Source organism: Dermacentor variabilis, chromosome 5 (assembly GCF_050947875.1).
Source record: "Dermacentor variabilis isolate Ectoservices chromosome 5, ASM5094787v1, whole genome shotgun sequence".
NCBI lineage: Eukaryota > Metazoa > Arthropoda > Arachnida > Ixodida > Ixodidae > Dermacentor > Dermacentor variabilis.
In genome coordinates, this window is record NC_134572.1 from 46348862 (window position 1) to 46373719 (window position 24858).

The 24858-nt window shown below is 44.0% G+C and overlaps 1 protein-coding gene across 3 annotated transcripts in view; it reads left to right on the plus strand.

The window, feature by feature from the left end:
- The window catches only part of LOC142582519 (uncharacterized), a 67122-nt gene that overhangs the window by 25408 nt on the left and 16856 nt on the right, over positions 1–24858 (plus strand). For all 3 annotated transcript variants that reach the window (XM_075692338.1, XM_075692339.1, XM_075692340.1), the window contains exons 4-5: positions 2423–2760; positions 11310–13165. In XM_075692338.1, coding sequence (XP_075548453.1) covers positions 2423–2760; positions 11310–13165 — 2194 coding nt within the window. The remainder of the gene's footprint in view (positions 1–2422; positions 2761–11309; positions 13166–24858) is intronic.

Consider the following 24858-nt stretch of genomic DNA (forward strand, 5'->3'; position numbering starts at 1 on the left):
TGCTTCCAAGAAAAAAAAATATCTACAACTGAACTTGCCTTGGCTTTATTATTTGTAGGATTTATAATGGTTGTGGTCAGCAACAACAAAAAAGATGCCTTTTGATTCTTCTCGTCTGCTCTTCTGGGCACGCAACAATTTGTGAGCAGCAATGACAGTAGCTACATTTAACATCATTGATACGTTTGAAGTGTGCTCTGTTCATATGCCAATGCTTGTAATACAACACAGCTAAGATATTCGCCCACCCTTAGTGCAAGCGTGCCGTATTAGGAATTTAGTGAAGACAAAAGCCGCAGTTTTCGCAGCATGGCCGCCATGTGTTTCTGTCACTGGCAGCTGAGTGTGCCCATCTCTGTTTCTGTCCCCTCAAAGTGGACATGACTACGTTATTGCTGCAAGCTTGCCGATATTAACAATATTATTCGTCACTGATGAGGAAGAAACTGTTTCAATGCACTTAATGTACTCATGAGGGGAAAAAAATCACATTCGGTGCATCCGGCTTGCTCCACCGGCCGCCATTTTTGTTTTGATGTCCCGCACTGTTACAGCGACAGCTGCCTGTTCGTTGACCTGTTCTCATCCCGCAGCAAAAGCATGATGATGAAAATTTTGTTTTTTCGCGGGAAACTTATTCTGCGTAATGATCGCGCCCTTGAATTTGCTTCGATTTTCTTTTCCCTAAGGTGCGATCATTATGCGGGTAAATACGGTCATGAAAACCTTGACACAAATGCCAGTTGTTCACAAATATAGCTTTAAAAGTTAGTTCTTTACTTGCAAAAAAAGAAACATTTTCAACTCTGTAATCAGCTTATTTTCAATGTACTGTTGATCAGTTATTTTCATGCAGAAATGTAAGTTGTGCATTTTTCATATCTCTAGCAACACAGAAAATTTATTTTTCTTCTCATGAGTACATTTTGCACAATGAAACAGTTTCTTCCGTATCAGTAATGAATAATATCGTTAATATCGGCAAGTTTGTGACAATAATGTAGCCATGTCCACTTCTAGGGGACGGAAACAGAGATGGGCGCTTAGGTGCTAGTGATGTAGAAACACATGGCGGGCATGCTGTGGAAACTGCGGCATTTGTTTTCACTGCTATCCTAATACGGCACGTTTCCACAAAGGGTGGGTGAATATCTTCACTACTTTACAAGCGTCGGTGTATGAATAGGCTGCACTTCTAACATATCAGTGTAAACATGGCCACTATTGTTGCCGCTCGCGATTTGTTGCGTGCCCACGAGTGCAGACGAGAAAAATCGAAAGGCGCCCATTGTGTTGTTGTTGTTGACCAAAGCCATTATGAAGCCTACAAATAATAAAGCCAAGGCAAGTTTGGTTGTAGCTTTTTCTTTTCATGGAAATGCGCAAAGTGATGAAAGGAATGAAATGAGGCATCTGCTTAAGAATGTTGGGTGCGTGCAGGCCGCTTGGCATGTCTTCAAGAGTCGTTCGCGTAGCATTCGACAGATGGTAAGCACGATCATCATTAGCTAGACTTGGCATACAACATGCCGCTGCGACAAGTTCAGGGTGAGATCGTTACACGGGAAAGAAACAAAATCGAATTTTGACGACAAAATTCAGGGATGCGATCATTACGTGAGTGCGATCATCATCTGAGTAAATACGGTAATAGATAAGATGCTTCAAAAGTCGCAAATGCACTTCGAAGTCTGGTGGAAGTCTCGTGCCATTTTCTCTCCTCATTCATGAGGCGAGTAGGCGCTGCCCAAAACATGACGGACATGACGTATTTTCGGCTTATGCAATTGCTTCTGGCGCATGCTGCCAGCAAGAGCGTAGCCTGCAAGATCAGTGTTTGTTTCAGGGAGCCGTCACAGACTGGGATTTGGACACCACAGTTGGGTGCTGATTGCACCGGCTTTAACTCTGACATGACTTTGCCCGGAGTGGTGCTCGGCTCCGAGTGAAAAAGGGCAGGTTAGCTGCCCCATAAGTGCTGGTTTGAGGTGGTATTTTCACAGTCCGTATTTAAAGATATATGGAGACAGGCACATTAAATTTTGGAGATAAGGGGTCAAAAATACATGTTCACACCACAGAAGGAAAACATTTCAACGTAACTGACACTTAGAGATGTCAGAGTTCAAGTTAGAGAGCAAGAGTTTCTGTGTATGCATGCTGCTTATAGAGCAGCCATGTGAGGTGAAATAGCAGTTATATAATGGGGCTGCCAGAAAATCTTGCAGACGAGCAAAGGCAGCGGGCAGACTTCTAAACTTCCGGGAAAAAAAGTGAAAAGTAAGAAAATGTCATGTCAGTACCCTTTTAAACTGTTTAATATGTCTGTTTTCATCAGAATAGATAACATGCCGTAGTCTTTCTTCAGCATAAAAAGGGTCATCTGCTTTATGTAATGCCCGGTGTCTTCTTGCCCAAGCAGCCCGAGCAACCACCAGCTGCGGAGCCTGGACGAGGTGGCCAGGTACCTGCAGACGGATGGCGTGTGCAAGTGTGGCCTGGACTGCCCTCTCAGCCTTGAGAAAACATTCAGCTTTGATGCAGCGGTTCTCTCCCGACCCTGGTCACCTACTGCCAGCGGCAGCGGCTGCAGGGTGCCTCTCCATGGCAGAGCTGCATCAGCGATTGCCACCCTCACCACTACCACCAGCACCACCAGCACAAGCAGCGCTGCCTGCCCAAGTTTGCCCACGTTCAGGCCCCCTTTGCAAACGGCAACAGCTACGGTGGCATCTCCATTGGCCAGGCCTGCGAGAAAAGGTGCTTTAGTCAACTTTTTTAGATTTTCCAAACTCCACTTTCATGGGAATTATTTCTCAACATGTGGTCCTGTGGAACTAACAGGAGTACTGACACATGCAGGCGATCTCGGATGTATAAAACCCTGACATATCAAATTATTGTCTATATTGAACAGCTGTGGCATCCACTTGGATACACCATGCAAAGGCTTGTACTGTACCAGTACGCACATGTCAAACTGTCGTTCTCTGGCGCATTCTATAAAGTCAAACATCATTATGGCGGAAGTTGCACCGGACATGAAAATATGTTCATCATATTCAATATGCTTTATGAACACGTACACACATTGTAGCGGAAAAACAAACATTTTTGATCAGGATAAGCCTGCTGAATAATTGGATGTCATAAAAGCACATACCATTTATAAGATCACTTTATTGATGAAACTAGCTTAGTTTCGCATGAAATAGTCTTTATAAGATCACTTTATTGATGAAACTAGCTTAGTTTCGCATGAAATAGTCCTGCATTTGTTTCTGCTCTGGCAATTTCGCTGCCTGCGACGCACGCATTTCTCCGCGTTGTGTAAGGAGTCGGGAGCAGCTGAGGCCGCAACCTTCCGCATTCGCGCAGAAGCACCGGACTAGTGCGAGCGCACCAGTCACTTCGGAGGATGTAGACAAAGGACCGTCGTTGCTTTCCTCGTTGTGCCCACTTTCACTTGTTCTCGGTACGACGTCGGCAATGGAGTCTTCGTTTTCGGGCTCTCCCGTGGTCGCGACACCATCATTTGCACTCACAAACTCGTCCACTGTTGATTCGTCAATAGCTTCCGGAAATTCTGACAGCTCGCTCCAAGTTTTGGCAACACCGGCAACGGCTGCGTCGCATTCATCAGAATTTACAATCATCACCGAGCACGCGGAACGCCGGCACGGCTGAAGCAATTTCGGATGAACCACTCGTACATGGCCGTGCATACGCATCGGGTGCCACGGGCACCGGGGCTAGAGAGTGGCCGCTTTAGCCCTAATTTCCCCCTTATTCTTCAAAATCGTCCTGAGAGTGTTCCTCGTAATCATTCACGCTGCTGGGACACATCCGACTTCTCACCGCGTTCGACCCGATTAATGATTTCCAGCTTCAACGACAAAAGGCAAATTATGCCGCTTCGTCACGGCAACACTGCGAGAGAAGGCCCACAAGGCATACACACAATGGACCAGAATAAGCTTCGCCTTCAAGAGTGGAACGCAACAGCGTTCCCGTCGACCCGCCAAGGGGTGTAAGACAATGGGCTACGGCACAGCGGCTACGCGCCCCGCATCGGACGCGGTGAGCGTCGAGCAACGCAGCGTTCGCCGCGACAACGAAATGTGCGCCTGAGCAAGCAACGCACGCCTGAGCCTTAGAAACAGCTCGTTTCTAAGGCAACACCGCATTCACTAGAGGCGCTTTTGTACCGCTTTGAAGCATCGAACTCGTGGCTCAGTGGTAACGTCTCCGTCTCACACTCCGGAGACCCTGGTTCGATTCCCACCCAGCCCATCTTGGAAGTTGCTTTTTATTTATGAAGTGCCTGCCGTGATTTATCGCTCACGGCCAACGCCGCGGACGCCGACACCGACGCCGACGACACCGGCTTTTCTGCGACACGAGCTCCTTAACGCTATCGCGTTAAAAGCACCGAGACAGCTCGCACTTTCGCCATTTTGCACGACGAGGACACAAGAGCCCCTGATTGGCTGTCTGAGCAAGTGCTGCGGCCGGGCCAGGATCATTTTTTTGCAGGGGGGTGTCGACAGCTCATCCGAAGCAGCGCGGTCATGGTAGGGAGAGTGGTTGGATTGAGCCGCGCCGTCGGGTTTCCCCGCCACCGCGAGGGAAAGCCAACTTTTGGGGGCACTTTTCCGCCGCTCGACGTTCAATATATCGGGAGTCGCTGCTATTTTTGTTCGATGTAAACATAATTTTTGCTATATATACTCATTGTAACTATACCGTGCCCAGAAATTGTTCGTTATATAGAATATATAGTTGGGTTCGACTGTATTGTTATGAAACCCACTGAAGTATACGGCTGACAGAACTTGTCACCGCACCAGAAACGCAGATGCATATGTGGATAAATTCGGCCCTCGAAAGTGAAACTATATGATCTGCTGGTTTCTAGTGGCACCTTGTCTCCGCTGTGTGAGCACGCCAGGTTAGCTTGGCTGGCTCGTGCTGGTTTCACGCTGTCTCAGTGGCTGTGCCTAGCTGCATCAGCACAGAGCAGTGCGCTGCAGTAAGAGAGAGAAGTGGAGGCACTGATTTTCAGTACATCACGTGCAATCATCATCATCGATATGTGGCGCAGCCTCCTGTATTGCAGTCTCGGAGGGTGCGTCTAGCTTTGCACATTGAATGAGAGGTGCGATTAGATTAGAAAGAAGTGGTGCTGTGCATGGCTTTCCTGTGCGTGGCTACGTGCGGCAGTGAAAAAAGACCTGCGTTGCTTGACGGCACATTTGACTTGGGAATTTTAAACTGCTGTGCCGAATGAATGTGGAACCTGGCAGAATGCAATATGCTTGGTGTGCAACAGCCAGCAGTGTTGGTTATGGAGATGATTCTAGTTCGTTATAGTTCGTTATATCCATTGGAAAAACACTTTTACTTTGTTAAAATGAGGTTTAAAATACATCAATCTCTATGGGTATTTCAAGGAGAATTGTGTTTACTTTGTTATGTTTATTGTTTAGTTATGTCCAATTTCATTATAGCGAGGTTGAAATGTAGTTTGTTGTGAAAATACATGGCACGAGTACAACAGTGTATTACAAACATGCACTCTGCATCACCATGAATACATAGCCATGCGATCAGTGTTATCACACAGTATCGGCAGTGTGGTTTTGGCAGATTCTGCCAACCAAGGCATCATATCTGAAGGGCAGTATAAACTACGAAGGAAAAATTAGCGTCCGTGTCTCAGTTTTGCTCGCTGCAAATGTGGATATGGCTTATGCAAACTGCAGCCATTTGTTACTGGTTAGAACAGGCCACCATGCTACACCTACACGAAAGGCTTCGCGGTCCGATTTAAATGCCACATGAACGTGTGAATGATGCTCAAACTTTATAATTTGCACAATGCGTTTTTTGGCATTTGCATCCACCGGCATGCCATGCATTTTGGAGGCCGTGCGCAGGCTTCTCAGCGCTGCCGCTGGACGGCACAACGTGTTCTTAGGGAAGTGCGAAAGGAGTCCCACTGCAGTACACACCTCGTAATTCGTTTCAATGGTGGCGTAGGTTTGTTGATTCCATCAACATTCATTGTGAGTTTGTTTCTGCTGAATATTTGGTTTTGAAGAGGCGCCGGCAACATATTAAAATATCACTTTTTTCCTGCTCAAATCAGTCAACTTGGTTGCCATATTGCCATGTGGTTGTGCAGGCATAGAGGGACAGCGCTCGAATTCTTGGACGGCACACCGTAAGGTGTAAAAATTTCCTCAAAGCTCCCCTGAATTACCGGTTGGTGACTGCACTTTATCACCAAGGTCTATCACCAAGGTCATTGCTTTGCCGTCTTGGAAATGAGGGGTCACTGAGCCAGTGTGGCAATTCCACCTGGGAATGAAAAGATAATCATTTCCCTGTGGCCTATATGCTGCTGCATTTAGCAGTAGCTATTCATTGACGATGCAGAATGCCCTTAAAACCTAATTCTTTAGTGCATTGTTAATTTACTTATTCAGTGAAGCGAAGCGCGCTTGGCAGTATGCTAAAATGCTGCTCAAGCGGCACTTACTCAGTTACTGTGGAGAGGCAGTGCATGCATGTGCTGTGGGCTTAACGTATTGCACAAATATAAACGGCCCAATTTCTGTGGTATGCATCGTTATGGCAACTAGCGATGCATTGGACTTTGGCATTTGGCTTGGTTTTCTCAGTTACAAGAGCGAGAAATTTTTGACAAAATAGCCATTGCACGGTTCCAGGAGTTCAAAATTGCAGGAATTTTTTTAGTAAAAGTGGACAATTAATCCCACGTCTATATGGTGGTCTTTCACATAATTATTGCTGTCACCTGGCCAGTATGGGACAAGGAAAAAGCAAGCAAAGAAAGTGTTGTTATTTTTGTTCCCATCACGGAGGCTCGAACTTTGCAAACAATGTGCGAACTTGAGTTACTGCTGTCTCGGGGTGCTAAATTAGCCGGTCTCGGCTTCATTTTAGTGCTGCAAAAAAAAAAAAAATTATGTGATAGAATATGCAAAAGTGAACGGGAACATGTTGGCGCTGCACCATTTCGTTTCTGCAAATAGATAGAGAAACTGTGCAATTATTGGTGGTTGCAATGGTTGTCTTTCACTGCAAACTTCGTTCTGCTGCTGTTATGCTGTTCATACTGAATTTGAGGGCTTCGTCTGTGAGGGCGACTGCCCGCTAGGACATATCAGTGGAACGGAAGGGAGGTCTCATCAGCCACTACAGTCTGTGAACAGGGCGCGAAAACCTGACACTGTTATCAGCACAAGATAGACCTTCAAAACAAGTGAGTGGTCGGCAGTCAGGCGAGGACGCTGCTGGTGAGCCGCAGTGACCACCACTGTTGCACCTTGGGCGCCCAGTGCGTGCTGTTCATTTCCTGAGGCCTAGTCCTATACAGCTGACATCCATTTATTCGATCCTGAACAAACTGATGAAACTGATCGAGTTTATGAGGCAGGTCAAATTGAAAGGGGGGGGGGGGGGAATGATAAAACAAGCTGTTGATTCACTTAACAGTATTTGTCTTTAAGGTTAGCTTTACCGCAATACAAACATGTTTGTTACGCGTTGATGATCACCAGGTGGATACCAGTGCCGCTGTTACAGGGCATAGCACATGTTCCTTAATTAACACGTGCTTGTGCCCTCTTTGGTCACAGTATGAGCCCTGAGGTGCCTAATATGGTTAGTGACAGGCCTTCAGAGATTTAGTTGGACCTCCCGCTCTTTTGTTGGCTTTGAACATCCCCGCGACTTCCTACATTTTTTAAACTTTCTTTTCCTCTTCCTTCGACTTTCCCACTGCTGCTGCTGCTGTTGCTGCTGCTGTGGCTGCTGCTGTCAAGCACACCGTGTCGGAGGGGGGGGGGGGGTCGCACCACATGACAGGAGCGAGTCAGAGAGGAAAGGCCACCCTAGAAACTAGTTTTCACTCCACCGTGGAGAGAGACAGAGAAAAGGATGCATAGAAAGGCAAGGAGATTAACCAGAGGCAGTTCGGTGGGCACTGTGCACCGTGTCAAATGTGCACAATGCCCTCTGGAGCTCCCTGGGGGTCGCCACATTAGCCTCTTGGCCGTGACTCCCCTCAGAAGCATTGCAGAAACTGCAGCGCTTCCTTTCTACTAAGGTGGGCTTCCCTTTCTACTATGGTGCCAGTCCAGCGGGGACATTGATAGACCATTAGAGAGGAGGGAGGAGAAGAGGCAGTCCCCATACAAGGGAAGGAGGGGAGAGGAGGTGACGTGAGAAGCAAGCAAACCCTACTACTATACAACCACGGTTGTGGGGAAACTGGATAAGGTAAAGTTCAAGGTACGGTACAGTACGTTACTGCTATTTCTGAAAAATAAACACCATGCAAATATGTCAAGCAGACAAACTATGCAGGGCGTGCAGAAGCAGAGCCGCATTAATTAACCCTTTGAGGGTCAATTTTTTTGTTTGCCATATGCGACCGCCCAGGGTAAATTTTTTTTAATTGCAGATTCCAATTCTTCTTAGGGGATTTATTTCTAAAAAATTTACCGTAATTATTCTATTGTGACTGTAAAGTGAGAAAAAAAATTTTGGCATTGGTATATGTGTACTCTTCATTCATGAATAACAATAATAAAAAAGGAATTAAGCTCATAATAAAAATTTGATGCATTTTTATACACATAGTTCAAGGCTTTGAAAATGCACACACGAAAACACAAGACTCAAATGTTTCTGCTCTTACACTAATATGTACGTCCATAGCGTAATCGAACTGCGTAGGTGCGCGCGCTCAAGAAAACTGTGTGGTTGTGTGCCCGTCAAGAAAGCAAAACGTGTGACGAACTTCCACTAATCTTCATCTTATCGCCAACCAGAGGCAATTAGTTTTCGCAAGTCTCAGAAAAAAGAAAGCAACAGAAACGCATGCACGAAGGCATCCTTCCTATACGCACCCCTGTGAGCACTAAATGAGCGAGAAACAAGCAGTCGCCCTTTGAGCGATTAGCAATGAGATAGCCTTCAGTTTTGCAAGCGCACGAAGCCGAAACCGCCTGCGGAACAAAACCCAAGCCGCTACCCGCCTGCACACGTGCCAATGTGTGAGCAGTAGTACATAGACATGCGGGAGAAAACTGGCTCTAAAACAATGCATCGAAAACCGAGAGAGGGAGGCGCGAAAAAAAAATTCCCTGTATTCCCACATAGTGGCAGCATGACAGAAAAGAAAAAGTTAGGAAATTGGCACGCTTCTTAACCATACAGACGACCCCATAAATATACAGCATCGACCATTTTGGACTTGTTCGTGGCGCTGTATATTTACGTCATTGAGCCTGAAAGAGTTATAGCGCACCGAGGGTCCAGGCGACACTACAGAAGCACTGGACCATCAAATCAACACTACTGTGCCCGCCACATTAGCTTTGTGGCTATGCCATTGCTAGAGGCCGGGAATGTGATCCCAATCGCGGCAGCCCCGTTTCGATGGGGACGAAATAGGAAACGCACATGCACTTACATTTTGGGACACGTTAAAGAATGTCACGGTGTCAAAATTAATCCAGAGTCCACCACTACGGCGTGCCTCATAATCCGATTGTGGTTTTGGCACGTACAGCCCCATAATCCAATTCAAGTTTAATAGTTCTGCCACAATGCAATGTGCCATGTGAGGCAATGACTTTGCTCGACCCTCTTAGAGGTTAGGAAATATGGCACGCAACAACTCCTCAAGCAAACATCGCTCCCTGTATTTTCTGTGTACTATGCAGACAAACAGCAGTGGTGCCCGCAAGGTAACGTAAAACATAAGTTCGCCACTCTTGTGTTAGACTTGGCAAGGTACTGCCGTCTGTTGTACCCGCGTTCACAGGTCTTCCCCGCTTTATACATCCCACACTCTCTTTAGGAGTCTATTGAAGTGCTGGCAAATCACGTACAACCTCCTTGAAATGGGCAATGTAAATATGAAAAATGTGTCTCATCCCTGCGTTGATCATATCATAAGAAGCCAACAAAGACACCAAGGACAACAGAGGGAAAATTACTTGTACTTACTAATTGAAATAAAGAAATTATAAATGAATGGAATTTAAAATGAATGAAAAGCATGTATGTGTAGCGTGTGCAGGTTTATTGACCAGTTGCCTTCACCCAAAAAGCTCACGTAATTGCGACGCGTGCGGCAGAAAGGATGTTCCACATCCGCCGCCAAGGTTTTCGACTGGTGGCGCTGGCTAACACTCCCAGGGTTAGTTCTAGTAGTAGCACATAAATACCCCAGAAGGTGGATGGGAAGACAGCACCGCGGTGGCTCAATTGGTAGAGCATCGCACGTGTAATGCGAAGACGTGGGATCGTTCCCCACCTTACGGCAAGTTGTTTCTTCATCCACCTTCCATTCCATTAATTTATAATTTCGTTATTTCAGCTAGTAGGTACAAGTAATTTCCCCTGTGTTGTCCTTGGTGTCTTTGTTTGTGGGCTTATGATACGAATAATAAAAATCGGCCTTTTGGTTAACCCCCTTTCCTCTCATTCATCCCTGTGTTGAGTAACACGGTCGAGCTCTGCGTTGAGCCATGTTCGACCAGTATATATATACATCTTTTTTCTACCATTATTTTCTCCATCCTTTCATTTGCCTCTCTTTTGTATATATGCATGCGTAGATGTGCATATGTATAGTTTGTGAATAGGGCCTGTGCCATTCAAATGCCTTTGTCTTTCCCTTTGTTTTGCTCCATGCATTGTGCTTATTATGCCTTTTTTCTGCTGCATACACCATTCAATTTATACTGTAGTGCACCACACTAAAGGCACCAAGCTGTTTGGGGTCACATGCTAATCAAAACAAAATAAAATAAAATAAAATATGCCTTGGACATCATAAGTGAATGTGATGTGTAATGTTATGCATGACTAGCAGCCGTCCCCGGACGAGAATCCTACAGTTAATGTGCGATTTCTGTCTCTGACGGTGAATAACCTTATTGATTGAGTAAACTATGTTCTAGTTCACTGCATTGAAGAACATTCTGGGTCGACCTATAATTCTATTTTTATGGTACGTGTGGCTCTGCCAGGACCATACATTCTGTTCAGTTAAACTGTCAATTCAAATTGAGAGATTTCAAACTGCTCGGATTTTAGTGTATTTTCATTTGATAATAAAGATGGCTTAGGAAAGTGCTTGCACGATCTCGCTCTAGGTTTGAAATTCATTGCAGTCATGAAATTTGCAAAGGTAGCCCAAAACTGTTCATTCTGGGCCACACATCAGATCACCTTCATTGTGTCCATGCATCTGCCTTTCACAGAACCTGTCCGCAAGCGGAGCTCTCGTGCGAAACAGCGTGGCCCTTTTGACGGCGTCCTGGTGTCTCAGTTGTTGGCACAGCGTGACCAGAATGCCCTACGGAAGCAGGCTGTCAGCAGTTGTGCTCCTACAAACACCAACACCCCGGTGCATTACGCTAGCAGGAACACCATCACCGGTGCTATGCCCTGGCAGGCTACTGGATACTACCAGCCTCGCCAGGACACTGTAACCATCCAGTGCAGCAATACAAATACACAGGGAAGTAACAGCTTCCCTCCAGTGTCTGGAGGGATGAGAAGAATAGTTGCTCAGGCGATCTGTTCACCTGCCCCTTCGGCACTGCAAACAAGTACCGGTACAAATTACCAGTGTGCAAACTTCCCCTGTTGCCCAACCAAGCCTTCTGGCACTTCCTCCTCCTCTGGTCGATCGAGAGGACAGAAGAAACTGCCCCGCACTAGAATGCCGAAGTTGAGTGCCATCATATCCAGCCGTGCAGTGTGTCCGAATGTGGATGTTGGCCAGATGGTGGCAGCTACTGGTCACTCAACAACGAACACATGTCACGGGGCTCGCCAGCATAACTGCTCCACTCACGATGCTTCTTCCCCTGCTTCCACGCCAAATGCAATGGGCGGGCCTTCAATTGGCCAGTGTAACACTGTGCACATGGGTAGTGCTGGCCAGCTCACCACCTGTAGGACCTCGTCAAAAGAAATTCCTCTGCAGGTGCCACAGGTTGGGAGGCTGCCAGTCCTGAACGGAGGTTTGTCCATGGCATCGATTCCTTGCAGCACTGCCATGACAACTGCTCCATTTGTCTTCACAAGTGCGCCCAGTGGTGGTGTCATGAATCAGGGAAGGAGCACCATCATGGTGCAGCAGGTCTACAGCCATAAAATGGCCAGCTACTCACCAAATGAGGCTGCGAAGGGCAGCCAGGTGCTTCAACACATGAGCAGCGTAGTTCTTCCTCCTGGTACTGGAGGCCTCTCCGCACAACCCTTGATCATGGAATCTTCACCGACGATTGTCTCCAGTGGGCCCTTCATCTCCCAGCTTGGTCAGGGGATTCTGGGGCAAGCACATCATACTCCCGGTCACTTTTCACCCCAGCAGCAGAGGTTTTCAGAAGTGCCTCGTAGTTGTGCAGAATGCCCGGTGACCTCCACAACCCTGTGCACGTCCTCACTGTCAGCTCCACAGGTTCTGCTCAGCGGCAACCCCAGCTCCAGCATCGTGCTACCACCTTCAAACCCTCCCCTGTCGGTTCCCAGTGTAACGACGGTGACAACCTCTGTGGCACAGATGATGCCCACAGTGGTGCAGCTCATCAACCCTCTACCACTGAACCCGGTGCAGAATGCGCTGCTCATCCCGCAGCTTCCAACCCTGCGGCTGGACACCCTGCCCACATTCGGAGCCCCCACAGGGCTGTTCAGTCCCGGCAGCACATTCCTGTCTTCTTCACCGATCCCGGTTCTTGGCTCGCCCGTGGGTTCGGACACATCCCCCGGTTCGTCCCTGCTGGGTCATGCCACATTGCAGCCGTCCTCCTATGTCGATTCAGCGGGACAGGTGCGATCACGCGATGCAACGGTGGCTGCGTCTCGGACGTTGGTGACAGCCAATTTCACACCCGGTACCATGCATGCCTTGTCGGCCACCCCTCATCCACCGCAGCAGCAGTCCTTCTACACAACAGATGCAGTCAGTGGCATGGTGCAGACCGGTGCGGTTCATCACAGCGGCGGTGCTGCTCTGGCTGGTGCGCCTTGCATGTCCTGTGGACCGGCTCCAGTGACTGAGTCTGTGTGCGACAGTGCCTCCTGTCGTCTGGGCCTGGCCAATGGGGTGAGTGCCATGGCCCTCTGGGGACCTGCTTGCTGAGGAAGGAGAGCGGGGAGTGGTTGCTGCTGCTGCTAACCGCACGAGCTGACTTTTTCTGGTTGTGGTGGTGCCGGGGGAATTGGATTCCGAGCGCTTGTAATGTGTGTGTGCGTGGGTGCACGTGTGTGTGTGTGGATGGGATGAGTGTACACCTTAGAGAGCTTGTATAGACATGCATTTTTCTTTTTTTTTTTTGCCAGTGTTTATGTGCTCTCCCCTTAGTGTACTCTTTTCTGCAGCGAATACCGACTTTGGACATTGAAGAAGAATGCAGAGCATGTTTTTATTGTTGTTGCACAAATCATTGGTTTCTGTTGAAGCTGTGTTTTGTTCAAAGGGCTTGTCTTTGCTAAGAAGTAGTGCTTAGTGCATATTGAAGTTGAATGTGAGGAGCACCCATGTGCATGAGCGTCGTAGTGGTGCATGCCTGCAAACGTGATCACCATATAAAATTTATGGTAGGTAGCTATTGTCATACTTTGTGAATCGGAAAAAGAAACTAAACAGCACCATCTCTGGCATTGTGAGAGCTTACATGGTTATGCAGCTATGGTAACATGTGCCGTTGTACTGCAGTTTCTGCAGTAAATCAAGTCTCGTCAAGCACTACTGCACGCCTCATTTGAAGTAATCTCCAGTTCCATGCCTTTTGGTAGGTGCTGCATATGGTTAGCTAAATGCACTGTGAATTGGCTGCGATATTCTCAAACAGCCTACTTTATTAATATATTTATTGACTTTCTCGGGCCATCTGTGGCATTACATGAGGAAAATGGACAAAAAAGGGTTGCACAATTTGCTGTTGTCGAAACCTGTAGCTCTCAAGTTATGTGGAGAAAGCACCAATATTTGTTAGCGTAGATTTTTACAACGGATTCCATTGGTACTCACTCGCTTCCTACCCAAGAAATTTAGAGGTAAAGCTGCTGTCAGAGGTTTCTTCTTGGGGCTTGCACAAGTCACATGTTCAGAAGTGATGCAAAGAAAAATATTTATATATATTAAAACATAGCAATAAGAGAATGAAGTGCTGATTAGTATTTAGCACAGGACAAACATATATAGGACTGCGATGATGGAAGTGTTAATCACTGCTCTTTTAGGTGCTAATAAAGGAACTAAGGGCATCGACTTTGTTGCCTGGGTCATAATTATGTGTAAAACAAGTGTCCTTAGAAATTTTTTTAATTCACTGTAAGAACTTGCTATCAGAGAGCATCACGTCCCCAATTCCTAGAATCGCAGCTTCACATCAGTGCTATAATTTCATAATAGTTGTTGCTGCCTGATGAAATATCAAAGTAGGGGTGTGTGAATGCTTGAGATTTCATCAAATAGTCTTTACGGTTTGTTTAATTGTATGCAATTCAAAAATTTACTACTGAAGATTCTTGAGTACTCATTTGTGCTCTAATATAAAGAATAACAGTGTTTATAGGAGTCTACAGGGAGGAAGACTGATGCAGGTAGTGACTGTTCGCGATTGCTCTGCTGCAGCAGGAAAGCTGCAGTTTCTGTGTGCAGGTACTAGTTATGAAGCACATATGGAGCAGTGAAGCTCTGCACAGTAATTTTCAGTCAATTATTAGAGATGCCTTTAGGTTGCCTGCAGGCTTGTTGTGGCTCGTTAAGGAAACCAGCTGATTTGGCCCATCTCGCCACGTGCTGAGCAGCTTGTCAGCAGTCAGAAGCACAGTGGCAAAATTCCCTGCCTTCCAATAAAGAGCTTTTTCCCAGCACATTTGCATCCCTGCTAATGTGCGGTGTTGCAGAAAACGCTTAGCTCCTTCAGTGAATACAACACTCTACATCTGACGGTGCTGATCCTGCATTTCGTTATTGTCATTGTTCAGCAGGTATGACCACCTCTCAGTCGTTTTTCATTGCCAGGCTGTGCAGGCCAGTTGTGAACTGCTTTACATGTATCGAGTAATGAATAAGCATCTTTGTTTACTATATAAACTCCATGCAACCTAATTTACTTTGTTTAGAAATGAGAAAATGTTTGGTCTTGATTCAGTATTTGAAGGTTATTTTTCTCGAACATTCCCTAACCTAGCCTAACCTCCTATTGAGTTCTATTCAATTTGTATGCAATTAAATTACAAAGTTTAGCCGTTTGAGTAGCCCTAATCGGAAGTCAAAATGATGCTTTCTTGATCCATTTGATGGTGCTATGCTCTGAGAAGTGGCCTTTAATTATAATGCTGGCAAGCCAGATTCTTCCTTGGTTGCTGAAATTAATGCATGCTACCCAGAACCAGGCTAGGCATGTCATTGTTTGTGCGGACTTCAAAGGCAATATGTTTTGCCCCAACTAGCTACAGGAATAAAACATACTGAGCCTAAGAGTGAGTCTTGTAGTATGCTTAACTGCACCACTGTGCACTGTTTGTTTATTTACTTCTATCACTAGTACCATTTTTACGAGAAAAGTCGGATGTTGAGGGGTTTTCTTTTGTTTTCTTAGTTATACAAGGTATTGCTGTGCTACCTTCTATGCTCACAGTCCTGAAAATTGCATGTACACTTCTGATAATGTAACAGATGATGTGTGCATTTTACCGGTTCTTTACTCTTTTCTTTCTTCATTTAGTCAAGATTGCTCAAAACAAGCCGTCAGTGCTTGTTCTGAGGAAATAGCTCCACTTATTTTGCACTGTTGTCATGGAGATGGCATGGTAGCATTACATGGTACAGAGTGTTAGCCTGCACTGATGTCTACTGTGAATGTCGCTAGTGGTTTGGTTTACTTTCAAATTTTATTTCAACTGGATTGTGGTTCTTGCTGGCCACATTCATGTAAATGGCTCAGGAAGAATGTTCTGGTCAGTCGTGTAGAAGGTTTTGCAGATGCAGTGCGTACTACATTGGATTTAAACCAAGCATGATGCTTTGATGGTTTTGATAGTTTCATAAAGAATATTGTCACTTCACTGCATTTGTTCTATCAGAGAAAGTGCCTCTGCACAAAGCAACAGTGTTGAGTAGTAGGCATTTTAAGCCTGTGAGCAAGTGGCTACAATTTAGAATTGCTTATAGGTTAACTGTTGTTGATAAGCCTAGTTCACATAAATTAAATTAGCTTTCTTTATTCTTTCCTTCTTCCTTGCTTTCATCCTTTTTTTTTTTGTACTGTTTTTACAAAATGCATTGTTCCCGCTGAACATAATGAAATCTAGCAAAGAGAAACAAGAATGCAAGGGTGGGAGGTAAAAGCTGCTACAATAACAGCATGGGGATATGTCTGTCCTAATATGTTTTGGTGCAGCATAAGTAGATTATGCAATAAATATATACAAACACGAATTAAAAATGAGAGCGAAAGTAAGTTTTTTATTGCAATATTTCTGGTACAAGGTAGGTTGGAAAATGGGATAATTAACTATTGACAACACCCAGCTTGAGGATTCCTTGCAAAATATGCGGCCATCTTTCCTTTCGTGGTTCGTCTATGTTGAATTTACTTGGACAAGTAAACTTCTTGTCACTGTTGCATTATGCGGCATCAATTTGTGAAGCTCAAGGCCATTAATTATTTAGCTTAACTAAGCACTGACGTATATGTGTACATTAATATATATATTATAAATATACAATAATAAGTATACTATTGCACTTCACTTTGGTAATGGACATTTCATTACCGTTACAGATATGTGCTTGCCATGGTTAGTGTTGTGTATCGTCCACCAGTCGTGTCTGTACTTCCTTTTCCTTTATAATAATGAAAGAGGTTCGAAATGATGCAAGGATTAATGAAGGGTTGTGCACTGCCTGATTTTCGAAGTTGTTTTCTGTGGGCTTCCTACAATACCCAAAATCTGAAACATTACTGACACGTTTTTGTTGTGCAAGTGTGAGCGATGTCTTGTAGAATTTGTGCACTGTCTATAACGTTTGTCCCACATGTTTTGAGCACGCATCACCTGTGCCTCCCATGCTGTTTTCTTACTTTTCTGGTTTTTGTGCTTGAAATCTTAGCTGCACATTAGTGGTAGTACTGTGATTTCGGCATGTGTTTCGATTCCAGCAGTCATTGCTAGAATTTGTTGTCTGTTTAGTGTAGTGGGGAGATTTTCGAGGAAGAAGGCTGCTCAAGTGCGAGTATTTGTTGGAATAAAAGAATGTGGGAAGTATTGAAGCCTCACAGTGCATCCACATATACAGGCTGATCCAGAAGTAACAGAGAAAGTAAACATTTGACATTTGAAGAGTACAGACCACAGCAAGATGCAATTTCCACAGAAATGCACAAGAAAGGTTTTTAGAAAGACTGCAGTGAGAGTGGTTTCATTTATTAATTACAGGTGGCACGTTAGCTTGGCTGCAACTGCGCCACCGCATGGTTACAAGTGTAAATACTTCGACTATAAAAGTTTGTTTAAAATAAAGGGAAATAAGTGTTGTTTTTCAGTGCATTTCTATGCGACTCTCATCTTGCAGCAGACCATACTTTAGCAGTTGCAATATTTTTATTTTTTGTGTTACCTCTGAATCACCTTGTATACTTGTGAACATAAAGTTTGTGCATTTCTACATAAAACAGCATTGGGATGTCACATTTTTTTACAGTTATTGAATGCTGTCTTCATGTAACATCTCAAGTTCAGCTGGAATCGGAGCTGTGAACTTGCTCATTGGCAACTAGTTCTCAGAACTTGCTTATCGACACAGTGATTTTTTGCAAAACATTTGACACACATGCTGCAAGCACAACTGGCTACCTAAGAATACTAATTTGCTTTGGTCATTAGGCTGGATAGTGCTTTGTGGTCATACATACTGTGTGTGTGATGTGCACTGCTAATGGATAATACTTTCACAAGGCAGTGAGAATGTTAACTTGTGATGCATTTACAGAAGGTAATACCAGAAAGGGGAAACGAGAGAAGTAGTGGCATGTCACAAGTTTGTAGTATGGAAAAAGTAATTCAGACCTGGGCAAATATTGATTATCACTGCAACATTCCAAAGAGCTGAGCACTAGAACTGGACTTAACATAATTTTCCAGTACTGACATGGTGTACTGCATTTAATTTCTCTGCTAACTGGTCAGGGCATCATCAGCATATCATTATTAGAGTTTGCTGCTGTTGCCATATTTCATGTTTTGTTGCACTTTCCAAGAAACATTTAACATTCATATATGTAGTATAGCATGGCACTATAAACTGCCTTTATTAGTTCTTGCTTTTATTGTAGCAGGCATTAAAGAACCATCGTTCATGCACAATTTATACCTCAGGAATTGATTTACTCATTAGTTACACCATTCACTCAGCACCAGTTGCCATTTCAACCTGCTATGCTGTTCAAACTTCACATTGACTTGGTCATGGATAAGACACACTTGTATATGTATGTTTAGGTAAACATTTTCACCATGTCCTGATATGACAGTCAAACATAGCAATGTGGGACAGTCAATCACATTGATGAAAATGAGTTGCTTAGAGAATGCTTATAATTGCATTTGCACAAAAGGGTGGTGCACTGTTAGGCTTCACCATTCTGCCAGTACTCCATGCCCTTGATTGACTTTGGAGGCCTTTTGGAAAACATCCTATGTGTAGTGCAGTAGTCGGGTACTTTTCATCTTCGATGCTTGATGTGTTGAACAAGTAAGGTGCTTGCACTTATGATGAGGCAAGAACAAGGCCGCTAATTTGTAGTAATGCCTTTTCTAAGTGCTAATGCCTTTCGGTGCTTTTCGTGTTTGTGAGCGGCCAAAGCTATTCTCCGCCTGGGTCGGAGCATTCTTTTGACCACTCACGATCGTGAAAAGCGCCGAAAGGCGTTAGCATTTGGAAAAGGCATTGCTACAAAATGGTGTCCAATGCAGTGTTTTGGCATATCCCTTGCGATTTCTCTATAACACGGGGTGTATATTCCAATCCGAGAAGGTTGTGTAGTACTCTTCTATACCTGTGACCACAAATACACACATGATGCTTTGAGGCATGTCTCTGTGATATTACAGTGCCCCAAAACTTGTGGAAGTCTCGCTCTACAATTATTAGCCCTTTGTTTGTCAGAAATCTTGCTTTTCTGTATCACTTCCAAAGTAACTTGTACTGCACCAGCACAGCTTCATAGACAATAAAAAAACAAAAATAAACAGAAAAGTCATGGCATTTCAGAATATATCTTGAAATTCAAGAAAAAAAGAGGGAAATTTAAATTGTGGTCCTTTGTTGTTATTTTTCTTACTCATGGGGCTTTCATCAGTTCATTAAAGCTTGAGTGCTGTTGCTTATAAAATGTTTTATCTTACATAGTGGTACAAAGCTTGTTTTTAAAATGTGGCCCATAACATAGTAGACATTTGTTATAGTGAAGTACAGGAAATTAACTTATTACAATTTTGTTAAATGCAGAGAGGCCCTAAAAGAGTCATGGTAGCATGGGACGTACACTCCAGCAGTGCAGGAGCTTGCAACACTTATATTGAATCAAAGCCACACTCAGTTGTAGTGACATGACAGTTGCAAAACTCTGCTGATATCTTTGGTCAGTTGCCTCATTTGTCAAATATCTTTGCATGAAAATAGTCTCTCCTGAGGAGCTACCACAATGTGCCAAAGTGACTTTCACAGAATTCTTTGGCCCAGAACATGATAGACAAAAAGAAAAGGTTACTGTATGTTTCTCACCGGGTGGTCTCGTGCATATTTGCCGCTCTGTACAGAGTGGATGCTTTCACCACTCCACTTTGACTAACTTGGGTCTAGAATGCATTCACAGCAGTTGGGACTACAAGAACTTGGGAGAACTCAATACTTCTAATAAATTGATTTTATTCATAACACTTTATTGTATAATGCACTGCAATAAGGTTAAATTTGTCTTTTGCAAGAACATATTTTTCTGTGCTGTGCTACAGTTGCTTTAACTGTACAAATGCATGCTGCGAAAACTGCTGTACAAGTTTGATTTACAAAGTATCAACATTTTTACACTTGCATGGCCTAGATCCTCATTGTGAGCACTGTATGTTAGTTCTGTAGGTTTTATAGCGTTTCACTCTGAAACCACGAGAGGCAAATCTGGTGCTAGTGCCTCCATGAAGGGTCGGTGCGGTGGTAAAGCCAGCACACGAATCATGGGTTGTATGCAATTTTTTCTGGTTAGTGAGTCTGGTGAAGTGTTCTTGTGGCCGTTTTGTTAGGCTTATGCTCAATTTGTTCACTTGCTTTGATTACGTTAAAGAAAAACATGATTAACCTGTCTGTACAAACCAGTTAACAGCTCCAATTAAAAAGTTCGGGGCGAGCACACGATGCATTTGAGCATCAAGAAACAAATTAGCTGCAGTGTTTCCCAGCTAAGCCATTTCAGTGTGTACAAAAATCCATGTATTGCCTTTGATTCCCACAGTTATTGCAGCACCAGGTTTCCCTCTAGTAATACTAGCATGCAGCTCTTTGCTTGAAAGAAGCGCTGTAAGACATGCAAGTTGCGCAAAGCATTCATGATGTCCTGCTGCCTAAATCAAACCATGTCACCCCTGCAAGAGAAATTTAGAAGTTGCTGCTTTTTTGCTGCTCATGTTGTCCCAAGCTAAAATAAAATTGTCACCACTGCATTTTGGATTTTTTTCTCTGTCCTGATGCATGCTCAAGACATGGTGGACAATGTGTGTGCACAACATGTTTTTCTCTGTAGCATGTCTTGGCATGCTCCATCATGTAAAAAGCATATCACATCATCTTATTTTATTGTGTATACGAGGCATAAGCAATAATTTTGTCCTGGATGCTATGGTTTAGAGGCAAACAGAGGGTGTGTCAATGACAACTTCCTCAGATTTAAACATGGGGACACAAGATGAAGTACCTTTGGTTTCTTTTTTTATTTTTAAATTTTTTGTGTACTTTCTTTTTCCAGTCAATATTCATAGCTTTGATAGGCATTGAAAATTGTGCTATTGTTGCAATACTTCTGAGTTCTTTCATTGCTATGAATTTTCGGCAACAAGGATTACCGTAGTGGTTCTAATCCTATATTATAAATAGCTGGATACAGTTGTTGCTGGAACACCCTGTATAATGAGCAGATAGAGAAGCAGGCATGTACAGTAGTGCCAAATGTCAAGAGTAACAAATCTTGTTTTCTCATTTTTGGAGTATGTCTTGCTACATGGTTAGGTTTGTTTAGCTAAACAAAACCAACAAGAATTACATACAGCTATTTAGGAGAAACGTGTATTTGGAGAAATAAAATTAGTGAATGCCTTAGTTGTGCTAGTATGGCCAACTGTTGGTTGCAAAGTACTGTACAATAGTAATACGGCAATAGATACACTTGCTAGGAAAACAAGGCTAAATTTATTACTACATTCTATCCTACGAGACATACCTCTGCTTCTGATTTAAGTTATTGCTTGGCTGTGGAACTTTTGAGAAGGCTTCATTTTATTTTATTTTTTCATAAATGTTGCATTACATAATGCCAAGGATATAGGTAACCTTACAAATTCTTCACTACCACTGTAGTAATCCAGTGGTACCACAGTAGAAGCTGCTCTTGAAGTTACTGCATTCATTGTTCATATGTATAAAGGTTCCTAATTTATTCTGCAACAAATTATCTTATTTGAGTGCGTAAAGGACAAGACATAGCCCAGTGCACTTTTTAAAAGACTAAATGTTGAAGAAACCTTGAAAAATTGGAACACCATTTCATGTACCAGAACATGTGTATTTCAAGGCGTATATAATACCAAAGCAAAGTAGAGCAGTGTTCCTAAAGAGGTACTATAGCACTCAATAATGCTCAACACTGTTGCGATTACTGGTAGCTCCCTGTTTACAAAAAAACAATGGCATTTGTCATTTTTATTGTTGACAGAACTGGCAGGTGTATGCCCATGTCACACTTCATATTGAGTGCAATTGTATGTAGGATGTATTCTGTGACGATCACTTCAGCGATACTATCACCTTCGCATGACATAGTGCTCGACCAGCCAATTGGCGCATGCCTGATGGCGATATTATCTCCAAAGTGTTCATCGCTGAATACGTCCCCATGTCTATTGTGAGTTCACACATGTGCCCAAGTTTTTGTACAACACAGTTTTTACCAAAACTATCAAAGCGACTTTGCTGATTGATGAGATGCACTCTCAGGCCTTGTGGCAAGGCTCCTGTAGCAAGCTTTGTACTCCAGAGTTCAAATGATCAAGAGCTGCTGCCCCTTTCAGCCTCTTGAGGCTTTGAAGTGACAAAAGTTGGAGACACGCTGCACAGTAACGCATGTGACCGAACGAAAGACTAACCAGCAAGCACATTCAGTTTCGATGTTACAATAGGCTTAGCAGCCACCTTTCCATACATATCATCTGTCTCCTGCTTTTCAGGGTTCCCAATTCACACGTTGTTGCTAGGTTCAGTCACATGTGCAATGGGTTAGTAACATCTGACAGACACTGTATTTTGTACTGTTTAGGGGGCAAGCTATTTCATAGGACACCTGAATGTTCAAAATTGTACAGGTACTGAGCAATTTTTTGCACTATCTTTTCAGGACATCAAATCTGCTTTGTGCATAGTTAAGCAACACTACTGATACAAAATTAGATGTGGTATAGCTGGAGGGGTCAGAGAATTGCAAAGTAAGCAGTAAATAAAATTCCCTTCACGGTTCCTTTATTCACACGGACAGTGCAGAGCTTGGAGAATTGTCAGCACAACCAATACAGGCTTATCGATGTCAAGTCCCAACACCAAGGAGTGCCAAACGATTTCCATTGCATCTACTCACATCTACAGCATGAGCATGATAAAAGGCACTGCTAGCTGTGTAGTGCATGCTCAAAGTGTTTGTGTTGTGTGCAACGCTTCTGTCCCCTAGCTGAAAGTCTCGTATCACACATTGGACAACTAGGATATTCTTGTCAGGTGGTATGCACTTTACCTGGTAGAGTAGCAGGCTTCCATGCCCTTTTATTGCCTAGTGTATCATAATCGTGCTGCCTGACATCTGTATAGCTATGTTCTCATCTCGGTGTGTTTATTACACTCCTTGCATCTTATCAGGCACTTCGGCACTTTATGATAGGTTCCCGTCTTGCTTTGTTTCGGGCCTTAAATAAATAAAGTGTGCTGTCCTATGGTGGGATTTGAACCAAAGTCCTCCAGTGCAATAGCCTGATGCTCTGTCCATTAAGCCACAGATGGATGCATGAGTCTAGTGAAGCTTGCCACTGTTTTTCTCATGCCAGCTAACGTTTTCAGATGATTGGTGCATGTGTCATGTCACATAGCAACAACCTTCTTGTAGAAAGAGCATGCCAGTTTCTTTCCTTCATGGCAGCTAGTGCTATTAGATGCTGTGTAAATGGGACATTGCACTACCTTTGAGGTGGATCTGGTTTACCTGGTACGCTACGTTTGGGATCAGTCCAGGATATCAGTGATGTCAGAGTACAACCAATGGGGCGACATGGCATTGTCATCGTGCAATTGTCATCAACATCGGACTGTCATCATTATGCTATCGTTTCCATCATACCATCGTCATCACGGCTTTCTTGTCGCCATCATCTTACTGTCGTTGCACACAATTGCTTGCCTTACACTAGGGTGCCTCGATAGCACCCCTGCCATTCAAGGTGGTGGCACCCTGTGAGCAGCCCCGTGATGACGTGTACCACGATGGCGACACAGATACGGCTCAACATGTCTCTTAATGTAACTGGTTTTAGAATAAAACTTCTATATCTGGGCAAATGCTATGGGATATCGGGATGTCATAGTTCTGCCAGAGATAGCACTTCAGCCTGGAGCAATGAATTTCCATTTTTCAAGAAGCCTAGACTAATTTGACAGAGCAAAAGCAGGTGAACTGTGAGTGGCTTTCAGCTAGCATGGCATACTTTCAAGGGTCATGTAGAGCCAATTCCAACTGCTTGCAATTTCTGCAACGGCACAGATATACGGTGGGTGTACCTTGGGTGTACCACAATGGCAAACATATCACCACCATAAATGCCAAGAAGCGGTACTATTGAGGCACCCTGCCTTGCACAGATATTTTGTGCCATCTAGTAACACTTTGCAAAACCCCAAATAAGGATAGGATAGCTACCTGCAAAGTGTTTCACATAACATTCATTCTTACAGTGCATGAGGTGTACATAATGTTTAGGAAGTGGCTGTAGTGAGGGAGCCGTTCACTATAGCCATAACGCTGTATTGACGGGTAACAGCAGCCGATACAGAACCTGTGTAGTAGCAAACTTTTCCGTCTAGTTTCATGGTGCTGTAGAAAAGCATCGGTCTCGTGATGTGGGGTCCTAGGTTCATCACTCCTTGATTGCTACATTAGTTTACATAAACTTTCACGTGCTGGAGATAACTGGCTTGGAAAAGTGTTGACGCAATTTTCAGTTGTATCCATTTAGACATTACAGGGAAAGACATATTTTGGAATTCCTCGCACCTTTCAAAAAAAAAAAAGTGCTCTGTGTTTATATTTCAGGGTGATGGTCCAGACTGATGGAAAGTAGGCTCTATTAATTGTATTTACGCTAGGTCTTGATAGAAAGCTGGCTCGAATAAGTTTTTTTTACACTTGGTTTGTTATCTGCAATGAAAAAAAATTTGTTTCACTGTCAATTATTCATTTCAAAATTGGCTTTGCAGTAGTG